General features: G+C 40.0%; 1 protein-coding gene across 1 annotated transcript in view; it reads left to right on the top strand.

The window, feature by feature from the left end:
- The first annotated feature begins 245 nt into the window (after positions 1–245).
- The window catches only part of IPO5 (importin 5), a 38,764-nt gene continuing 21,273 nt past the window's right edge, over positions 246–17,736 (top strand). The window contains exons 1-8 of the mRNA XM_027443356.3: positions 246–469; positions 4,288–4,368; positions 10,292–10,484; positions 10,962–11,064; positions 11,300–11,396; positions 12,429–12,533; positions 15,372–15,494; positions 15,583–15,703. Coding sequence (XP_027299157.3) covers positions 380–469; positions 4,288–4,368; positions 10,292–10,484; positions 10,962–11,064; positions 11,300–11,396; positions 12,429–12,533; positions 15,372–15,494; positions 15,583–15,703 — 913 coding nt within the window. The 5' untranslated portion in view covers positions 246–379. The remainder of the gene's footprint in view (positions 470–4,287; positions 4,369–10,291; positions 10,485–10,961; positions 11,065–11,299; positions 11,397–12,428; positions 12,534–15,371; positions 15,495–15,582; positions 15,704–17,736) is intronic.

Below are 17,736 nucleotides of genomic sequence, written 5' to 3'. Positions count from 1 at the left end.
GCACCGCCCGGCGATCTCCCGCGCTTTGCTACCCCTTTAACCCCCCACCGGCTGCGCCGCGGCCCCTCCCTGCCCGCACCGCCCGACCGCTCCGCTGACCAATCGCGAGCGGCCCACCGTAGCGGCCGGCCAATCAGAACGCCGCGCCGCCTCCCCCGACCAATGAGAGAGGAGGAGGCGGTATTAATAGAGGAGGCGAAGCGGCGGAACGTCTCCTTCTATCTACTCACCAGCGGCCGCGACGTCACAAAGGCGGCGAGCCAATGGGCGGCGAGCCCCGGCGCGCCGTAGCCAATGAGAAGGCGCGGGGGCGGCCCCGTCTGCTGTGGCTGCGGCCGTGCTGGCTGCGGGCCCCCCCCCCGCGCTCCCTTTCGCAGCAATGGCGGCGGCGGAGCAGGAGCAGCAGCACTTCTACCTCCTGCTGGGCAACCTGCTCAGCCCCGACAATGCGGTCCGCAAGCAGGCCGAGGTACCGCCGGCTGGGCGCCCTGGCGGGGCGGGCAGGGCAGGAAAGGGCAGGGCAGGGCAGGAGGGAGGCGGTTGGGAGGCGGCCGAGCCCCACGTGTGAGGAGGGGACGGTTGGGGGGGGGCGGTTGTGGCCGTTGGGCGCCGTTGGGCTGGGGGCTGCGGCCGTTGGGCGCGTGCCCGCCCGCCTCAGAGCGCCCCCCCTTTTCCCCATTCCCCTTTTCTCCCTCAGCGGGGAGGTTTTAACCCAAAATAATGCTTTTTATGACCAAAACCAGGCTGTTCTGTCTTCATTTCTTTCTCTTTTTTTTATCTTTTTTATTTTTTTTTTATTTTTCCCCCACCCGGCCGCCTGTATCAGCAGAAAGTTTGCCGGCGCGTCGCTTGAGCCCCGGCGCTTTGTGAGGGGCTAAGCCGCCTTAATTCCCCCCCCCCTCCCTCCTCTCCCCGTTCCCCTGGTGGGGCCCCGGGGGGGTCCCGCCCCCGCCGGATTAAAGGCTCGGGTGCCCGGGTTTCAGGGCGAGTCCCCCCCGCCCGCCGCACCGGGCTTTTATCGCGCTCATCGCTTGGGCGCTCAGCAGGGTTCAGCGCCTCGCCTCACAAAGGATAACGCGGTCTGCTGGCTCCGGCTGCCCAAAGTGTGATTCAGGGCAGAGGATGCCTCTCACGGGCTTCCTGAGAGCCACACCATCGATCGCTGCCCCCGCTTTTCCCCAGGAGCAGTAGTACCCCCTGAACACAGAATGGAGGCTGTGCCTTGGGACCCGAATTTCTTCTTTTTTTTTTTTTTTTCCAAGCGCTGGCATGTAACGTAACATTCCTCACAACTTTCTGAACTTTATCATGACAACTGCTAGCATATGACGCGCTCGCTTTCCAAGAAACTGGCTTTGGTTCGTATATGTCGTGAAGCCTGTGAGATGAAGCGTTCTTGGAAAACGAAGGCTGGAAGTTAGGTTTTTACCCCTGGCTTACCAGAAGCTTGCTTGGAACCAATTTGGAATTTGTTAAATCTCCATAGATACATATGCACTATACTCCATCAGAATAAGAGACCTGAACTGTCACAACAGATTACCCAGCCTTGTCAGGTTCATCACTTTGTATACAAATACAAGCAAGCAGCACCATTTGTTCTTATTTCACTGTGCTGTATCTGACACCGGGTTCCACATATTTCCAAGGTGCATTGAAAGTATTTCCATGGCTTAGGATCATTTAGATCAGAAGGGTCCTCAGGAGGTCTGCAGTGCAGTCTGCCCAAAGCAGCACCAACTCTCAGGCCAGATGAGGTCACGCAGGGCACATGAGGGCTCTTTGGACAATAGGAAAGTATTGCGTAGGCTTTAGAATATTTGCTTACTAAAATCGTATAGGACTCTGATCTTAAACAGAGATAATGCAGTCGCATTTTAAAAATCTGCTAACTAGAAAGCAATATTAAAAGCTGTAGGGATTCAAATAGCTGAAGGTAAATGGAATAGCAGGTTTTTGTGTCCAATGAAAAATGACAAGAATGAGAAAAGGGTGGGTAGGCAACTGAATGAAACGGGCTTTCATTGAATTTAGGGCAAGGGGTGTGTTACGTGGAAGATGAGATGTGGAGTCATTCCCTGTTTGTTGGGTTGGGGCATAGCAAAAGCTGTTTGTTTGTTTGGAAAAAAAAAAGGCTGAGAGTGAAAAATGCATATCTGTGTGTGCACAGGTACTCTCAACTGATTCTGACCAGCTTGCTGAAACATGGTTCCTTCGTTGTCTCTCATTAAAAAATTACTGTAATTTTGTTCATTGACAAAAAAAAAAAAATCTATTTTTTATCTCTATTTTCTGGTAGAGATTTTTAATTTTCTTTACGTTGTCTTAGTGACCTCATGCTCTTTTAAATACATTCTTCATCTCTGGAAGAACAAGAGTACTAAATGTAGATAAAAGATACTAGTTTGCACATATTTTGAAAATTAGTGATACTGTGTAAGAAACTCGTATCTCAGCCCAAAACTGCACAACAGCTACCTTGTCCAGTTTATTCCATCAGGAATAAAAAGAATACAATGAAGATGTTGCAGTGTCTAGAATACAAGTTAGGGTCTAGCTAAGGCTAGTGGTAAGTTGGGCAGAGCCAGGGGAGAGGTTCTGCAACAGCACAGGGGGACAGTTCTGGTTTTGGCCTTGTGCTCCTCTCACCTACCTTGCACTGAGCATCCTCTGAATCCACTTTGCTGGACTGACAGAATTATCCCAGTGAACAGCCGTTTGGGTTGTTGCCATTTCCAGTGAGGTAAAGTAACTCCAGAAAGAACTTTGGGATGATCCGAATTGGCTTGAGGGAGACCAGCTTTTACAGTGCTTCAGGTATCTGTGAAACCACAGCCTGAGCTCCACACTGGGCCTGCGTTTAGGGAACCTTCTTGTTCCTGCATTTCTCTTTGGTTGTTTGTAAATAACAGTGCAATGTAAAACATGTTCATGGAAATGGTTAATCCGAGACGACTTTCTGTTTTGACCCTCAACCTCATTTAATTTTGCAGTCCCCATGAGATGATTAGATTAAATGCAATTCTTAGGGGATTTGCCCTCATTGATTGCATCTAGAGAGAATATGAAGTGCGAGTTGACTCCGGGACTGAGGCCTGCTAGGTAGCAGGTAGAGAAAGTGGAGAGAGATGTCTGATTTTAAACAGGTGATAAAGAAACAGCGTAATTGAAAATAGCAGGTGTAATATCAAGGACACGCAAATTCACTGGAGTATTAGTAAGATCTGGTACAATGGTGAGTATGGGGTAAGTAGGCAGGCAGGGAAATGAATGAAATGAGCCCGGATTGTGTGTAGGCTTGCTCACTGAGTCCAGACTAGGGTAGTGGATATTTGGAAAGTGTGGGGTAATTTATCTTAAAACTAGTGTCCATAAAAACCAGCTCTCAGAGTTAGTAAGTACAGAACTATTTCTGAATGTTTAGGTAGTTGCTTTTCAGCTTGTGGTTCCTTTGCTCTTACCTTACGTATATTTAGTGTATCAGAAATAAGAATTTACAGTTCTATAATGCTCACATATGCTGTGCTTCTGGTATTAAAACTTATTCTGCGCTCTCACTTTGGCACTTAACACTAACAAAACCACAGTGCATACAGACAGTGTGCCAGAAGAGTGCCAGACAAGGTAACTGAACTTCTCATTAAACTTCACCGTTTACTAGGGGCATTTCCCTTAAGGGGAGACTAAGTAGGCTCTCTCTGTTGTACTTTGAGAAGGATATTTAAGAAATTATGCCTTGGATATAGTACATCACTGAAATACAGGTAGGAGTTTTCAAATGAAGAGTACCTATTCAGTATGCGTAGCCAAGCTGTGACTTGGCTACCACACGACATTGTAAAAGCCAAAAAAAAAAAGATCCAGGAAAAGAATAGAACAGATCTATGGGCTATAGATCGGTCAGTGGTTATTAACCCATTGTTCCTAGTTCAGTTTCACGCTTCTGAAGTTCTTAATCCTTTGATGTGATGAAAGCTAGGATGGATTCCCAGGAGGATATGTGTTCCCTTTATGTTGTGTTTCTTAACTCGTCTCGTAAGTGGCCAGCAATGCATTATTCCAACATGGCAGGTCTTCTCAGGTAGTTAAGACTTGACTTGTGGCTTTAAAGCAGGCCAGAAAATTTCACTTTGATAGATTTTTTTTTTTTTTTTTGCAAAGTTATTTTCCTATTAACTGGGTGGGTACTGAAGTTGGGTTGTTTAAAAAGAAAAGTCAATTCATATTAAAGCTTAAAACATGTTTTCTAGTAACTGTTTACAATAAATTGCATCTCTTTCCATGCAGGAGACATATGAGAATATACCAGGTCAATCCAAGATCACGTTTCTCCTACAAGCAATCAGGAATACTGCTGCTGCTGAGGAGGTAAATCTCAACAGTCTTTGGATTCTGCAGTTTTTCAAGGAAATGTGGAGAAGGATGAGGGAAGACATCAGCGATGGTCATTTTGGGATAAATTAACAAGTTGGTCGTTAACTGAACCATCTTAATTTACTGCACATTTGTGAAGGGACCAAGTTCACTAGCTCAGACTTCGTGATGTAGGGTATTTAGTTTCAGAAGTAGTCTTTCATAAGTGTCTGCTTAGATCTCTATTGTTTTCTGGTTTTGTATTTTGTTTAATGAATGGGTTCTTTCCTTAAAAAAATGTGTAACTAATGCATGGGTGTTACTGTGATGTTCTTTGTGTTATAGTTGAGAAATGCCTTCTGTTTTGAGGTCCTATCTCTAAACGTGTTAAACATTGCTTACATAGCATCTGAAACTTCTGGAGCTTCTTAAATTAGAAAGGAGAGATCAGGTAGCAGTTGTTTTATATTTTATTCAGAGTACTTTTGCATTTTGCCTTATCTGGAGAAGATATGCTCATTAAATTACCTATCAGTGTTATAGTTTGAAGGACTAGCAGGTCAAAAATAGTAACTGACTTTTGGTTATTTGATTTTGTGAAGGCTCACACTTCAGTGATTAGGTAGGTCTTGCTACTAAACTATTATTCACTTAGATATGCAGAGTGAAACACTAAGCTTTCGGAGTACTCCAAACTTCAGAGCTACTTAGAAGTCGAAGGCATTTACTTTTTTTTCAAATCTAGAGTTTTACTGAGCACCGGAGGGATATGCTGTGTAGAATTTCCAAACAATATTGTAAGGAGACTGTAACAGCGCTGTTCGTTTCTGGATAGTGATCTCTTCTGGTGGATAGTAATCGGTTTAAAGGTAGACAGTGTTTGTGCTTTTTGATGCTGAGAAGGTATCAGCTTACTAATACTGATGCTTATTTACCTACGAAGCCATATTCTTCTGACAATCCTTCAATATTATACTTGCAACTGGTTGCATAAGAGCTGAGTAGTTTTCCATCCTGCTGCTTTGAGATGTTTCTAATGACAAAGTAGTTCAGAGGTCTCTCCTGTATTTAAATTTGCCATGGAAAATAAAATCTACTGCTGTTCCTTTTTCTTCAGAAGGTGGTGTTATGCCCTGAAGTCATGTCTGTATGCACAAGCTTCTGTTTTGTACTGAATGAATTTGATAACAGCCTGAGTTGACAACTGCAAAGTCATGCCTGTGTGAATATATACATGCTCCATATAGTTACTGATATCACTCCCTTATGTCAGATAAGCAAATAGCCCATGTCTAAAACTTAGAATCTTACCAATGACTTGGCTTCTTCTAACTTGCTCAGGTGCAAAGTAACTTCTTTTGCCTCTAAAGCATAACCTCTGCCATCCTTGATAAAAGCTAGCATTTGTAGAATAACTTTGACAATTTAACTCCACCAATGTACAAACCAAAGAAGGTTTAGTGTTAGCTTGTAACTGAATAATACATGAGGTGCTGGACTCAAGAAATCCTGATTAATAAAATCTGCAAACACCTTCTCTTCCCCATAAACCCAAACATAGCCTAAGTGGAGTCATCAAGTGTTTGATCTAAACACTGCAAATGGACATACAGGGAAGGATTCTGTGTGTGTTTAGTAAGTATGGTGCTGGTATGAACGGCTAGGCACTTGGGTCTGCACATGTTTTATGTGGATCCCAATGTTGGGGAGAACAGTGTGTCAACAGTAGTCAGGGCCTTGGGCCTATACACCTGCTGAGCACACACAGCATGCTGGCACCACTGAACGCAGGCTGCTGGAAGAAGTCTCAAAACCTTGCTCAGGCTACAGGAAACATGGGTTCAGATCCATGTGCATCCTACAGCTTCTGTCTTATTGCCTTTCCCCATCCCATGAAAAGTGGGTTGGAGTAAATGCTCCATCCAGTGTGCTGGAACTGAGCTGTGCTGTTGCAGGGCAGCAGTTGAGTGCAATCCTGGTGGCAACCTAGTCATTTTGGCATTTAGGTGGTGCAACAGGGATTCACATCTTGAGGACAGCTTGTATCTGACATGGAAAGAAACGTTAAACCAGCTCAGAAATAACTCTTACAAACTAGCTGTATAACAGGTTTATCTCCTTCTAACTGAATGCCTACACTGTGGAAATAATCACCTTTTTCCTTCTGTTCTCATATCATGCTTTCCTGGTAGCAGGGTAACACTGTTTACAGAAGTGGAGTGAAGCACCCAGCATAGCAGAGTGCTTCTCTGCCAGCTGACGAGCGAGGTGGTCCACCTCAGGCTAAGGCACAGCTTGAACCCAGATCCTTGATGCCCTGAACCTGTAGTCTCACTGTTACAAAGTTAGGATTCTAGAGATGAACAGGAAGGTGCTATATATTCACAGCTTATTTGGTGTTTTTTATTCTCAGGATGTGTCTCAAGTGTTAAAGGCTGCTCCTTTTGCAGTTTTGATTTATCACCTAACTCTGAGAGAGGAGCAGAAGCTCTGCATATTCTTCTGTATTTGTTTTCTTGCTGATTAACTCTAGACTGGCAGTCTTTAATTTTGTCCTAACTTGGAGTTGAGAATCTTCAAGTGCTGTGAAATACAGGAACAAACTCTGTGTAAAGCTGGGTTTTTGCTATACTCACAGCCCTTTTAGAATTTCTCTGACCTTTCTCTTTTCCCTCTCCATATTGTCACACAGAGCTTGCATTTCTTAATCTGAAAACTGCTGTGGGCAGCTTCCTCTTCGGTGTTTGGAGGGGTAGGCAGGCAGCATGTAGGTTGCTGATGCACCGCAGTTCTCCCTTTGAGTTGAGCGGGAACATTAGACACTGTGTGCTTTGATTCTACTTGGGGCTGACCCCTAAAATGAAGTTGTGGAAGTCCATCGTCAGATCACATCCTAAATATCGATTGCTCCCATCCATCAGTATTTTCATCTTTGAGGATGTAAAAGGAACAGTAAAACAAAAGCGAAAAAATCAGTGTCAGCAGATACACAAGAGGGTCAGTCTCTTTCTCACAAAATAGGGCACGGTCACCCAAATACTTTGAATGCCAGTGTAGAACACAGTATCCCAAATATCTCTTTGTAGTTCTGCCCTGTTTCAGCAAGTGGGTTTGCTTCTTGTGCCTTGGTTCTGCAATCTGTAAAGTCTTAGAACATCTTTTTTAAATCACCGCAGAATTTATTGATAAGAAGTAGTGCACTGAAACTTGAATATCAGGACTACATTTTTATGTTAATACCAGCATCTCAGTAATCCAGACATGCAGAAGGATCCAGTTCTAGGAGAGAATTTTCCTATTTGAGCTTCATTGGAAGACAAATTCTTCGGGGATGTAGAGTTCACTGTTCCTCTTCTTATCAAAAGCAATAGTGGCTAAGTTACGGTATTTTGAAGTGCTTGTTTGGGTATACATCTTGTAATACTTAAATATAAAAGGGCCTTTGGTGTGCATTAAAAATATATATCCTTGCTTCTTTAAAGCAAAAGAAACTGTCCCAGAGCTGCCATTGATCAACCATGTTCATCATAATTAAATTCACAATAGTAATTTACATAGGCAGATGTTTGCTAAGGAAAACTTGCTATTTATTTTTAGAAGTCAGTTGCTTCTGTCACTCCTTGAAAAGTTTGAATTTGCTCTAGGGAATTTGGAATATATTTTCTAAGCTAGGAACAATAACCAGGAGGTAATTCACATAGCACAGATCTTGTGTTCTTCTGTATACCTGATTGCTTGTCTTGTACCTTGCAATCAGTCTGTGTTTGTCTGTCTTCCCAATATTTTAAATTAAATTCTTCAGAGGGAGAAACTATTACCTTTGAGACTGTGTTTTAAGAAAATGAGCGTTATTCCCTGTCTGGCTACATATGAATTGCTTCAGTAAAAGAATGAAAGTAATGTAAGTTCAGTCATTATAAGATGTCAGAATGTGCACAGAAGCACAATGCTCTGAGTATGGGAAGATGTTGAATCAGAGTTTTTGTGGCCTTGCCTAGTCCCAGCACATATGCTTCTAAGTCAAGGCTTCTTCTATGTAGGTTCGTACTACTAATGAGTGGAGGCTATAATCTTTCACCATATTGATTCTTCTAGGGATGGGAAAAGGGAAGACACTGTTACATTGTAGTACTACTAAAATTGATGGGCAAGCTGTTAGTGGGATTCACAGTGGCAGAGGGGAAAATCTCTTCTCTTACTACCTCATGTCCCTCTATGTGATATATTAGAGGACCTTAGCTTATGATGGAGCTACAGCACAAGTAATCACCATGACCCTCTTTGTTCACCTTCTGTCTTAAATCTAATAAGAAAGATCTACTAATCCTACATATGTGGTAGCTTTGGTCCTTGCTGGTGCTAATGTGGAGGAGGAGATGAGGAAAGATGTAGAGCAAGGTCTAGTTCTGGTCCTTCCCTTCTGCTGGCATAGAGGCATTTTATATGAAATACATGTTGAGCCTGCTGACTGCAAAGCACAGCATGAACAGTATCTTCAGTGATTTTTTTCCAGCAATACCAACTTTCATACGATATGTTAGAAGTTGAGACTTTGCTCCATTGAGAGATCTGTTAGAAATGTAACTTCATTAGTTCTGCTGCTCACTGAATGTTTTGGATTTCCAAAGGCTGTCGCAAGGGAAACTGTTTTTCACTCAAGTACACATTCAATTAAGAATATTTTAGGAAAAAAATAGCATGTGTTGCATTAGAGTTCGATAAATATGAATTTTGTATTTGAAATTTGAAACTAGGGTATTTCTGTGAGGATTTAATGCGTAACGCTTTGTTACATGGGTTAAACTTCAGAAGCTTGGGGGGGTGTTTTTAATTACGTCTTGTCCTTTTAATTACTGCTTGTCCTTCTAGAAACACTGGTTAGTGAACAACACATTTAAGTCATTCAGGATGCTTCATGTATCTTTTGCCTTTACTGCACGTTTTGTTCTATTCATTCGGAATTAGTCACCCATACTTCTTGCTTCCAGTTCTTTTATAATTGTAAATAAATATGTAAACGATACTCTTGTGAAATTGCTGTATACAAGCAGGAAGCATGGAGCATTGTAATGGGTAGTGTTTGAGGTTCCTAGCTCAAATTAAATTTTAAGGAAAAACAGTGTATCATAGATGTGTGAAAGGCTGAAAGTTCTGGCTCTTTTTGACAAAGTAATCCTGTGCTTGGAACAAAATCTCACTCTAGGTTCTTGAATCTTTAGGGTAAAATTTCCTTGTTTGAGAAAGGGCTTACAGATTAATTTTCTGACAAAACTCTCCCATTAAGTCATCTGTTAATCCAAAAAAACCCTTTTGGATTATAATTATCCCAGTGGGACATTTAAAATATCAGGAAGATGTGATTTAAACATCTTTCTATAATGCAGCTAAGTTTTTTAACTTGTCATAAAATATGTCCAACGTTTATCTCCAGAAAAAGCTTAATACCTTAGAGGATTTCATGATTATTTCTTTGAATATTTGAATAGCTGTGATAGTTCAGAAACATCAGTTTACGGTAATGTCTCTGACAGTATTTTTACCTACTATTGTAACTGTCATCTCTTGCTTGAGAGGTATTCCATTCACCAAACAAGTCTATACCATGCAAACTGATCATTGAAAGCATGATGTCAGTCATCATTCATCAGAAGAACATGATTGTTCTTTTTCATTGCAGTTTGGGAACAGGTATTACGGAATACAGAAAAAGATTTGAAGCTGTTTGTATATAGGAGCCCTCTAAACAGAATAGGTGCTAAATTTCTGATGCTTTTAGTAGATTTGGTCAGTGAAATGGTTGCTAGTACTATCTAAATGACATTATAAACCACTTCCTTTTAGAAAAGGAACAGAGTGTCACAGTTACTCATGGAAATAGAAGTTTTCTTTCTTAAATTTTGTATCAAAACACTAATGTATGTGCTGTCTCATTCAATAGGCTAGACAAATGGCAGCTGTCCTTCTACGACGTCTTTTATCTTCTGCCTTTGAAGAAGTTTATCCAGCTCTTTCACCTGATGATCAGACCTCTATCAAAAGTGGACTTCTGTTGATCATTCAGTTGGAAACACAGTCCAGTATGAGAAAGAAGATCTGTGACATTGTCGCTGAGTTGGCCAGGAACTTAATAGGTACATTATATAAGCTGATACTGTGGCAAAATATTTATGTATTGATAGCAGTTTTATCTCTTGTTCTCTAGTGTTATATAGACTTCTGCGCATTATTGTACTAATTAATTTCAGGGTTTAAAATAAAATGTAATGTTTGCTTACATTATCCTTGACCAGATAAAAATAATATTCTTTAGCTCTGCTTTTTAAATTGCTTGAGTTCAGGTGAGATTGTGTGAAGTTCTAGAAATCCAGTTGCATTTGAATTCTGATGAACGTTACACTGAACGTCTGCACCATGTACTCTTTCCAGTACTGTTATATAGCAGTAAATAGAGATCACTGTTTCTGAGATGCTGTATCTTATGCTATGACTTGGATGCATCTTCAGATCAGTTCTGAAATTAATTTGAGTAGTGAGGAATGGTTGCCTCACATAACTGAGGTCTAGCCACTCTTTGTTTGCTTATCTTAAAAACCTTGCGTTTAATCTAGATGAAGATGGAAACAACCAGTGGCCAGAAGTTCTGAAATTCTTATTCGACTCTGTCAGCTCACAGAATGTTGGACTGCGTGAGGCTGCTCTGCATATTTTCTGGTAAGCTTTCAGACTTTGCTACTTTTTCACAGGTTATCCAAGTAGTAGCTGTAAAACTGTAACAACACTGTCACTACTTAATTAACAAATGGTTATATTATAGCTATTCTATTGTATGGTGATTTTAGTGAATTCTAACACGTGCAGTTACAATTTATAGCTAAAACAACGAATAAGGTTAAGACAATGGTTAAGGTTGCACTGTGAATTTTCACTAATGTTCTGGTCTTTTTAGGAATTTTCCTGGAATTTTTGGGAATCAGCAGCAGCACTATCTGGAGGTCATTAAGAGGATGCTGGTTCAGTGTATGCAAGATCAAGAGCATCCATCAGTAAGATCTTTATATTTTTGCTTGTTAATGCTCTTTCCCATCCCAAGTATCAAGACTTTGCAGTTGCAGCTTCAGACATTAAGGTTAACACATTAAATTCCAACCTGAGAATTGTGTTACCCGAGAATGATGTGTATCTGCAGGTGGTTTGACTATGCCTACAGCAAAACAAAAGAGCCAAACCTTTTTGTGGTCCTCAGGCTGGCTGACTGGCTTATACAACACTGCTTTGACCAAGACTCTTCCCTAGCAGTTATGGTTGGAGAAACCTGTACCTGGGGTTGTGGTGATGTAAAGTAGAGCCAGGGGTTTTAGCCAGCAGTGTGGGTGCCCAGAAACACTTTGTTCAGCTCAGTTTCTGGCCCTCCTGTTTAACAGAATAGATGCGTTCTGTACTGGTCATGCATACTTAGCTCTGTGGGCATGTGGCAAGCCTCGCTTTTCTGGAAGGTTTCAGATTTACTGATTTGTTCAGGGAATTGTACTTTGAGAGTGTTTCTGTTGTTCGGGAGAATACTGGGCAACGATAAGAAACCCTGCTGAGGTATGTGGGTTCAGTTTACTGCTCCTCCATGGATTACTTTTTCTGACCTTTGAAACTCAACTGAGTAACATTTTGAAAAGTACCACAAATCATGCCTTTACAGAAGCATGTTTTAAACACTTAAATTACGCTTTTTGAAAAATGGGTCTTTGACGCTTGCATACATATTTGAAATTGGAAGGGAAATTGAGGACAATGGCTTTTTTAAAAAAAATCATAAACTGGAATATTTGCCGTGTCAGAAGAATAATATGATAAACTTTTTGATATCATGGAGGACATAGGTGCTGAGAATCTTGTCACTCACTTTACCTTAATTTGAAGCAAGATGCCGAACTCGAAGTTAAAAACTAATTCCTGTGTCTATTAGGAAATTTGAAAGGGAAATGATAATCCCATGTAAAGTCTCGTAATGGGCCTAGTGTTAAAAGAAAACAGACATTTCATTACCAGTTCTTCATATGTCTCTCTCCAATCTTGCCTTCTAGATCAAGACTCTGTCTGCTAGAGCTGCAGCTGCGTTTGTGCTTGCTAATGAGCACAATCTTCCCCTCCTAAAACATTTTGCAGATTTGCTACCTGGAATCTTGCAGGTAAGAAACCACACAAGTAAGTCTTTGCCGTTAGTGTGTCTGTGTTGACTGGATCCAAACAAATTACTGGTCTGCAAAGTTTTGTTACGTATGAATTTCTGAGGAGACCTAGATTGATTATATGTTAATCTGACATCAGTCACCAGCAAGATGGAAAACATAAGGAATTTTGTAAACACAAGCTAACTGACAGAATTTTAAGGAAAATAGTTCGATGCTGATCAACTTAGTGTTACCTAGATAAGAGTTAAAATTCTTTGTAAGATACTTAACTAAAACTAGTTTCTTAATTAGCCCTAGTATTGAGAAATACTTGAAATCTCAGGTAATCCATATTTAAAGTAGTCAATTAGGAAAATCATTTGCGCACGATATGCCATACCTCTTCAGTTTAGAGGAAAGCATAGAATTATTCTGCCAAAGATTTCTCAAACTAGGAACAGTGTGAATAAAATAATCTTTGCTGTTTGATAAATTGAACTAGCAAACAGAATGACTTCTTATGCTTCATATTGCGTCTGAGACTGGGTTAGGTCCCTTTTAGGAGGGATACAGTTCAGCAAAAGTTGGTATTCTAATATAAGGTTGTTTACTTTTGGGGAGAACCCTATTGTAAACCAAACCAGAGACAGAAATTATTTGAGCTATGGAGGAATGCTATTTCACAGTCCTGTTCCCTTTCTATATTAATAAAAAGATGGAAATAACTAAGTACCTGTGGTAAAAGCTGTAGTGAATTTCCTGTGTTTTTTTTAATTTGGCTGTTTAGGTTAAAGACAGATTTCTTGCTGCAGTTAGCATAGCAGGTTCTTGTTGATAGTGTGAGCTATAAACATTGTTGATACGTGTATTGTGGCAGCTGAAGCAAAGTTGTGCCAAGTTTACTGTCTTCTGTAAGTATTGGCATTCTGCTTGATCTTAAATGGAAGCTGAGAAGAATTTATTAAAATGATCTGAATGTTAACTGTGTACTACTCCGTATAAGAAATGTATTTTGATACTGAGGTCACTATTTGGTGGTTAGTCTTTGTCTCACTTTGGCAATGGCAGTTGTATTGTTCAAACGTTGCAACTGGCTGAGAGGACCTTGGCTACTGAGCACTGTATGAGTGGGAGCTAGGCAGGATTTGGGGTGGGCATGCCATTTGTCCTGATGTTCAGCAATTAAATAGTATGCTGTTTTTAGACTACAGACTAATAGCCCACTCTGTGATATAACTCTCAAAGCTACTATTTTAGGCTGTAAAAGCACATGCTAAACGCTGTGTTACAGCACTTGGCTTGTATTTTCAAGCTATTTTGCAACTGTAGAGCACAGAATTATGTTACAAAATCTGTCTTCTAAAATACTTATTGTGAGAAGGACTAGATTCTCTGGCTGTGGTAACACAAGATGGATATGAAAATCCAAGTTTATAAATAGGAGATGGGATGTGTTAGAATAGTGGTGAGTGACCTTTGGAGACAGTTGGATGCTTTTTTTGTTGCTGTTGAAGTTCATTTTGCTCAAGTATTGCACTGGTTTAAAAAAATACATGAATAAGCTAAAGTTAAAAATCTGACTTTGCAATTCAGTCCTTCTAGTCAAATTCTCTAGCACTTAAAACTCTCAGAACTAATTGCTGAAACCTGTATCCAAGGGACTTAACTCAGTGGTAGTTTAAAAAAAAATCAGGAGAGGCAAAATAAAACAACCCACACCTGGAACTTCATCTGACTGTAGTTGTTCGTGTTCAATACTACTAACAAGTGCATCTGCATTTTAGGTCTCAACTTGATATGTTTCTAAGTTTAAACCACAAGTTCAGAAACTTGTTTTAATACAATGTCAAAGTTGTATTGGGTGTAGAGTTCAGAGTTTTAAAGAAACTTCCAGTAAATATGGAATATTTATAAATAAACTTCCAGAGGACGAGTAATATCTACTAGCAAAGAAAATGCAAAGAGTTTTTTCAGAACAGTTTTGTTAAAAGATGTTGCTTCTGTGTTGAAAATGAAGTTGTGGGTTGCTTGAGTGGCTTTATCAAAAGTATCGGATTCTAGATTAAAGTATTAAAAAATGCACCTAGCTATTCACTTAGAAAAAAGTTGCTACACTAGTTAGACATCTAATACTTTGTTAATGAGAATTCCTTTCAAAACCCAGAAGTGTGCTTAAAGACTGCTTTTTCTTTAGAGGTTTGGGTTTTTGTGTCCTACTTTTAGAAGAGTTTTAAGCACCATCAAATAACTGTGTGATGTTTTGGTACTGGAGCATCAACTTGGTCACCTAAAAGTAAGCTTTAAATTACTTTTCAGGATGTGGCTAGAGGATAGGAAAGATCCTTACAAAAAAAAATTTGATTTCTTTTTTTTCCTTTCCTGTAGCTGAAGGCTGAAAGGTCTGCTTTAATTCAGTGGCTCTTCAGAGCTGTCCAGAAAAAAATGAGAAATTATTAAAACTTGAGATTCCTGGTGTTCTGAAGTCTAAGCTATTCAAAGCTGTTCTCACATAACAGTTAAAAACAAAAAAGGCTGATTTTGTTTCTCCTTCTGGGCAGAGTTCCTCTGAGGACTTGTTCTTTATTTAAAATGCTTTTTTGAACATGTGCATGTCAAAGAATAGTGTGGGTTTTTTGCATGTTAGCACCCCTGATTTGTGACCTGAATGTTGCCTGAGTGTCTGTTATGTTAGATTTAAACTAATAATGACAAAAATTGATGGTATGTAACATTGTGAACCATAACTTCCTAACAGAAATCTTGCAGGTTTTGGACCCTGTATATGCTTCCTTGGTAATCTCAGTTATATGCTGTTTGCTTTTTATTTAATCCTGTCTTCATTTTATCTCTTTGTAGGCTGTAAATGATTCCTGCTACCAAAATGATGACTCTGTTCTCAAGTCCCTTGTAGAAATTGCAGATTCTGTTCCCAAGTATTTACGACCACATTTAGAACCTACGCTGCAACTAAGTCTGAGGGTAAAGCCAAGAATTCTTAAGTCACTTTTTTTTTTTCTCCCCTTGAAACCTGTGTTCTAACCATTTGCTCTAATCTTCTGGATTGTAGTTGTGTGCAGATGCCAGTCTCAGTAACATGCAGCGTCAATTGGCACTTGAAGTAATTGTGACCTTGTCTGAAACTGCTGCTGCTATGCTGAGGAGGCATACAAACATTGTTGCACAAGCCAGTAAGTATTTTACTCATTTTCTTTGGTGAAATAATTTGTCGTCTTTTATGGCATTAAACTGACTTTGCAGGTGTTCAAGTGGCGAAACCATATGTTTTTTTTTTGCTGATGATGATAACTTTAAGTGACACTGAGTTGGGTTTTATTAAGGAGGAAACACTTTTTTTTCCTATTACAACTCTTCATGAATTAATCTGTGCTTATGCAGTCACCAGCAATTTGTATAAAATTACAGTGGACTCTTCATAAGGTGTTTCCAAAGAAAATACTACTCTCATGCTGCTGGCTTTGGAAATCTGTACTGTGTTTAAAAAAAAAAAAAAAAAAAAAGGTTGATGCATTTAGTTCTGAAGTCCTACGTTTGAAGTTTGGTATGTAGGCCAGATATTCTGTGGTGCTGGCAACTGAAGACAGAAGGAATTCAGCACGCATGTTAAGCTTCAGTGTTGAGTTAAAGCTGTGAGTTTGAAAATCAAATGCTTGTATAAATACGTGGACTAATTAGTCCATTAAATATACAGGTTGTAAATTCTTTGTGCTTTTTTAATCATGGCTTATTATTTGAGATACTAAAAATAACTATTCTGGACAGGCCCAGCAGCAATGCTTTTAAATGGATGTGCATGCTGGTATTTCTCTGCCTTTTAAATCCTTCTTGTGAGCAGAACGGGACAGTGACACACCAGTGTGGCCTGGTGTTCAGGAAGAAGTTTCTCACCTGCACTGCCACACTTGTATGTGCCTAGATTCTTGTAGATTCTTGCTTCTTTTCTGAAACAAAAGACAATTGGTTTTTTCCTCCACTCGTATGCTTGGGCTGGGAAAAGCTGTAGATGTCCAGATCTCTAAATCAATCATAGAACTTATGGGGGGGGGGGGGATGTAAACTGGATGTGCTATATGTATAGTTAGAGAATTTCTTTTTAAATAACAGAATTTTTTAGGATATATTCTAAATTTGGTAATGTTTAGAATGTTGTATGTTCACTCCATTCTGTAGCTTGTTGAGAATATTAACTATTAAGAAATTAATATTAATATTGATGCTTGCTGAATGTCCCCCAAATCACTGTAAGTTTCTTATCTGGGCAGGCAGCATAGCTAAGTTTCATCCCGTTAGAACGTATTACTTTTATATTGGGGAGGTATTTGGTGCTTAGGAATGAAACATATGCATTAAGATCCATTATTAGGATAAGGCATCATGTGGGAATGAAGTACCTTTGGTTTGCAACCCACTGTAAAATCACTGTAGTATTAAATGAATCACTAAGATAAGAAAAAAATTTGGCAGAGCTCATAAAGCAGTTATGTGCAGAGAATGATAAAGAGGTAACCACAAATGATAGCTTTTGTCTTGGTTTTGTGATTTAAAGGCTGTGTTTTCATTCTACTAGAAAGTTGATAAATTGTTTTTTCACAACTAGAATCAGGTAGGTCTTAGGCAAAACCATCGCCTTCTGTTGTTTTTGCTGTATGTGATGCTGATTTAGGAGCAAGTCATGTCCTGTTCACCAGTTCTCTCCTCAGTAATTCAGCTTGGGTTCAGATTTCCCTCTTTGAGCTCAGTATTTAAGACAACAGCTTTTTATTGCTGCAGCTTTAATTTCTAGAGAAAGTACCTAGCTTTGGCCCTAGTTTTTCCTCAGTCTCCAGGAAATGGCAAGTCATGGCATGCTCTGGCAGTAAACCAGGCTCAGTTGTTTCATCCTTAACTTCATTATAAACAAATAATCTATATACTGGCAATAGTTACATTTTGAGGGCCTGCTGGGTCAAGGTTGAAACTTCAACGCACAACCCTACATGAAAAAAAAATAAAGTGTGTAAAGCTGTACATACCAGCAACCATATTCATATTAAACATCAAGACTAAACAACTAGCAAGCTGTTGCAGTGTCTAGATATGATAGCTAATCAACTTCGGGTGACAGTGTGTTCTTAGCCTTACTTGCAAGCAGTAATTAACACTGATGCAAGTTTTTAGAACTTTGTAGCAATGGTGGCAGATTGTGGTTGATTTCCATCCTTCA

The sequence above is a fragment of the Anas platyrhynchos genome, chromosome 1, assembly GCF_047663525.1.
Source record: "Anas platyrhynchos isolate ZD024472 breed Pekin duck chromosome 1, IASCAAS_PekinDuck_T2T, whole genome shotgun sequence".
Classification (NCBI taxonomy): domain Eukaryota; kingdom Metazoa; phylum Chordata; class Aves; order Anseriformes; family Anatidae; genus Anas; species Anas platyrhynchos.
This window is presented reverse-complemented; position numbering and strand designations above follow the sequence as displayed.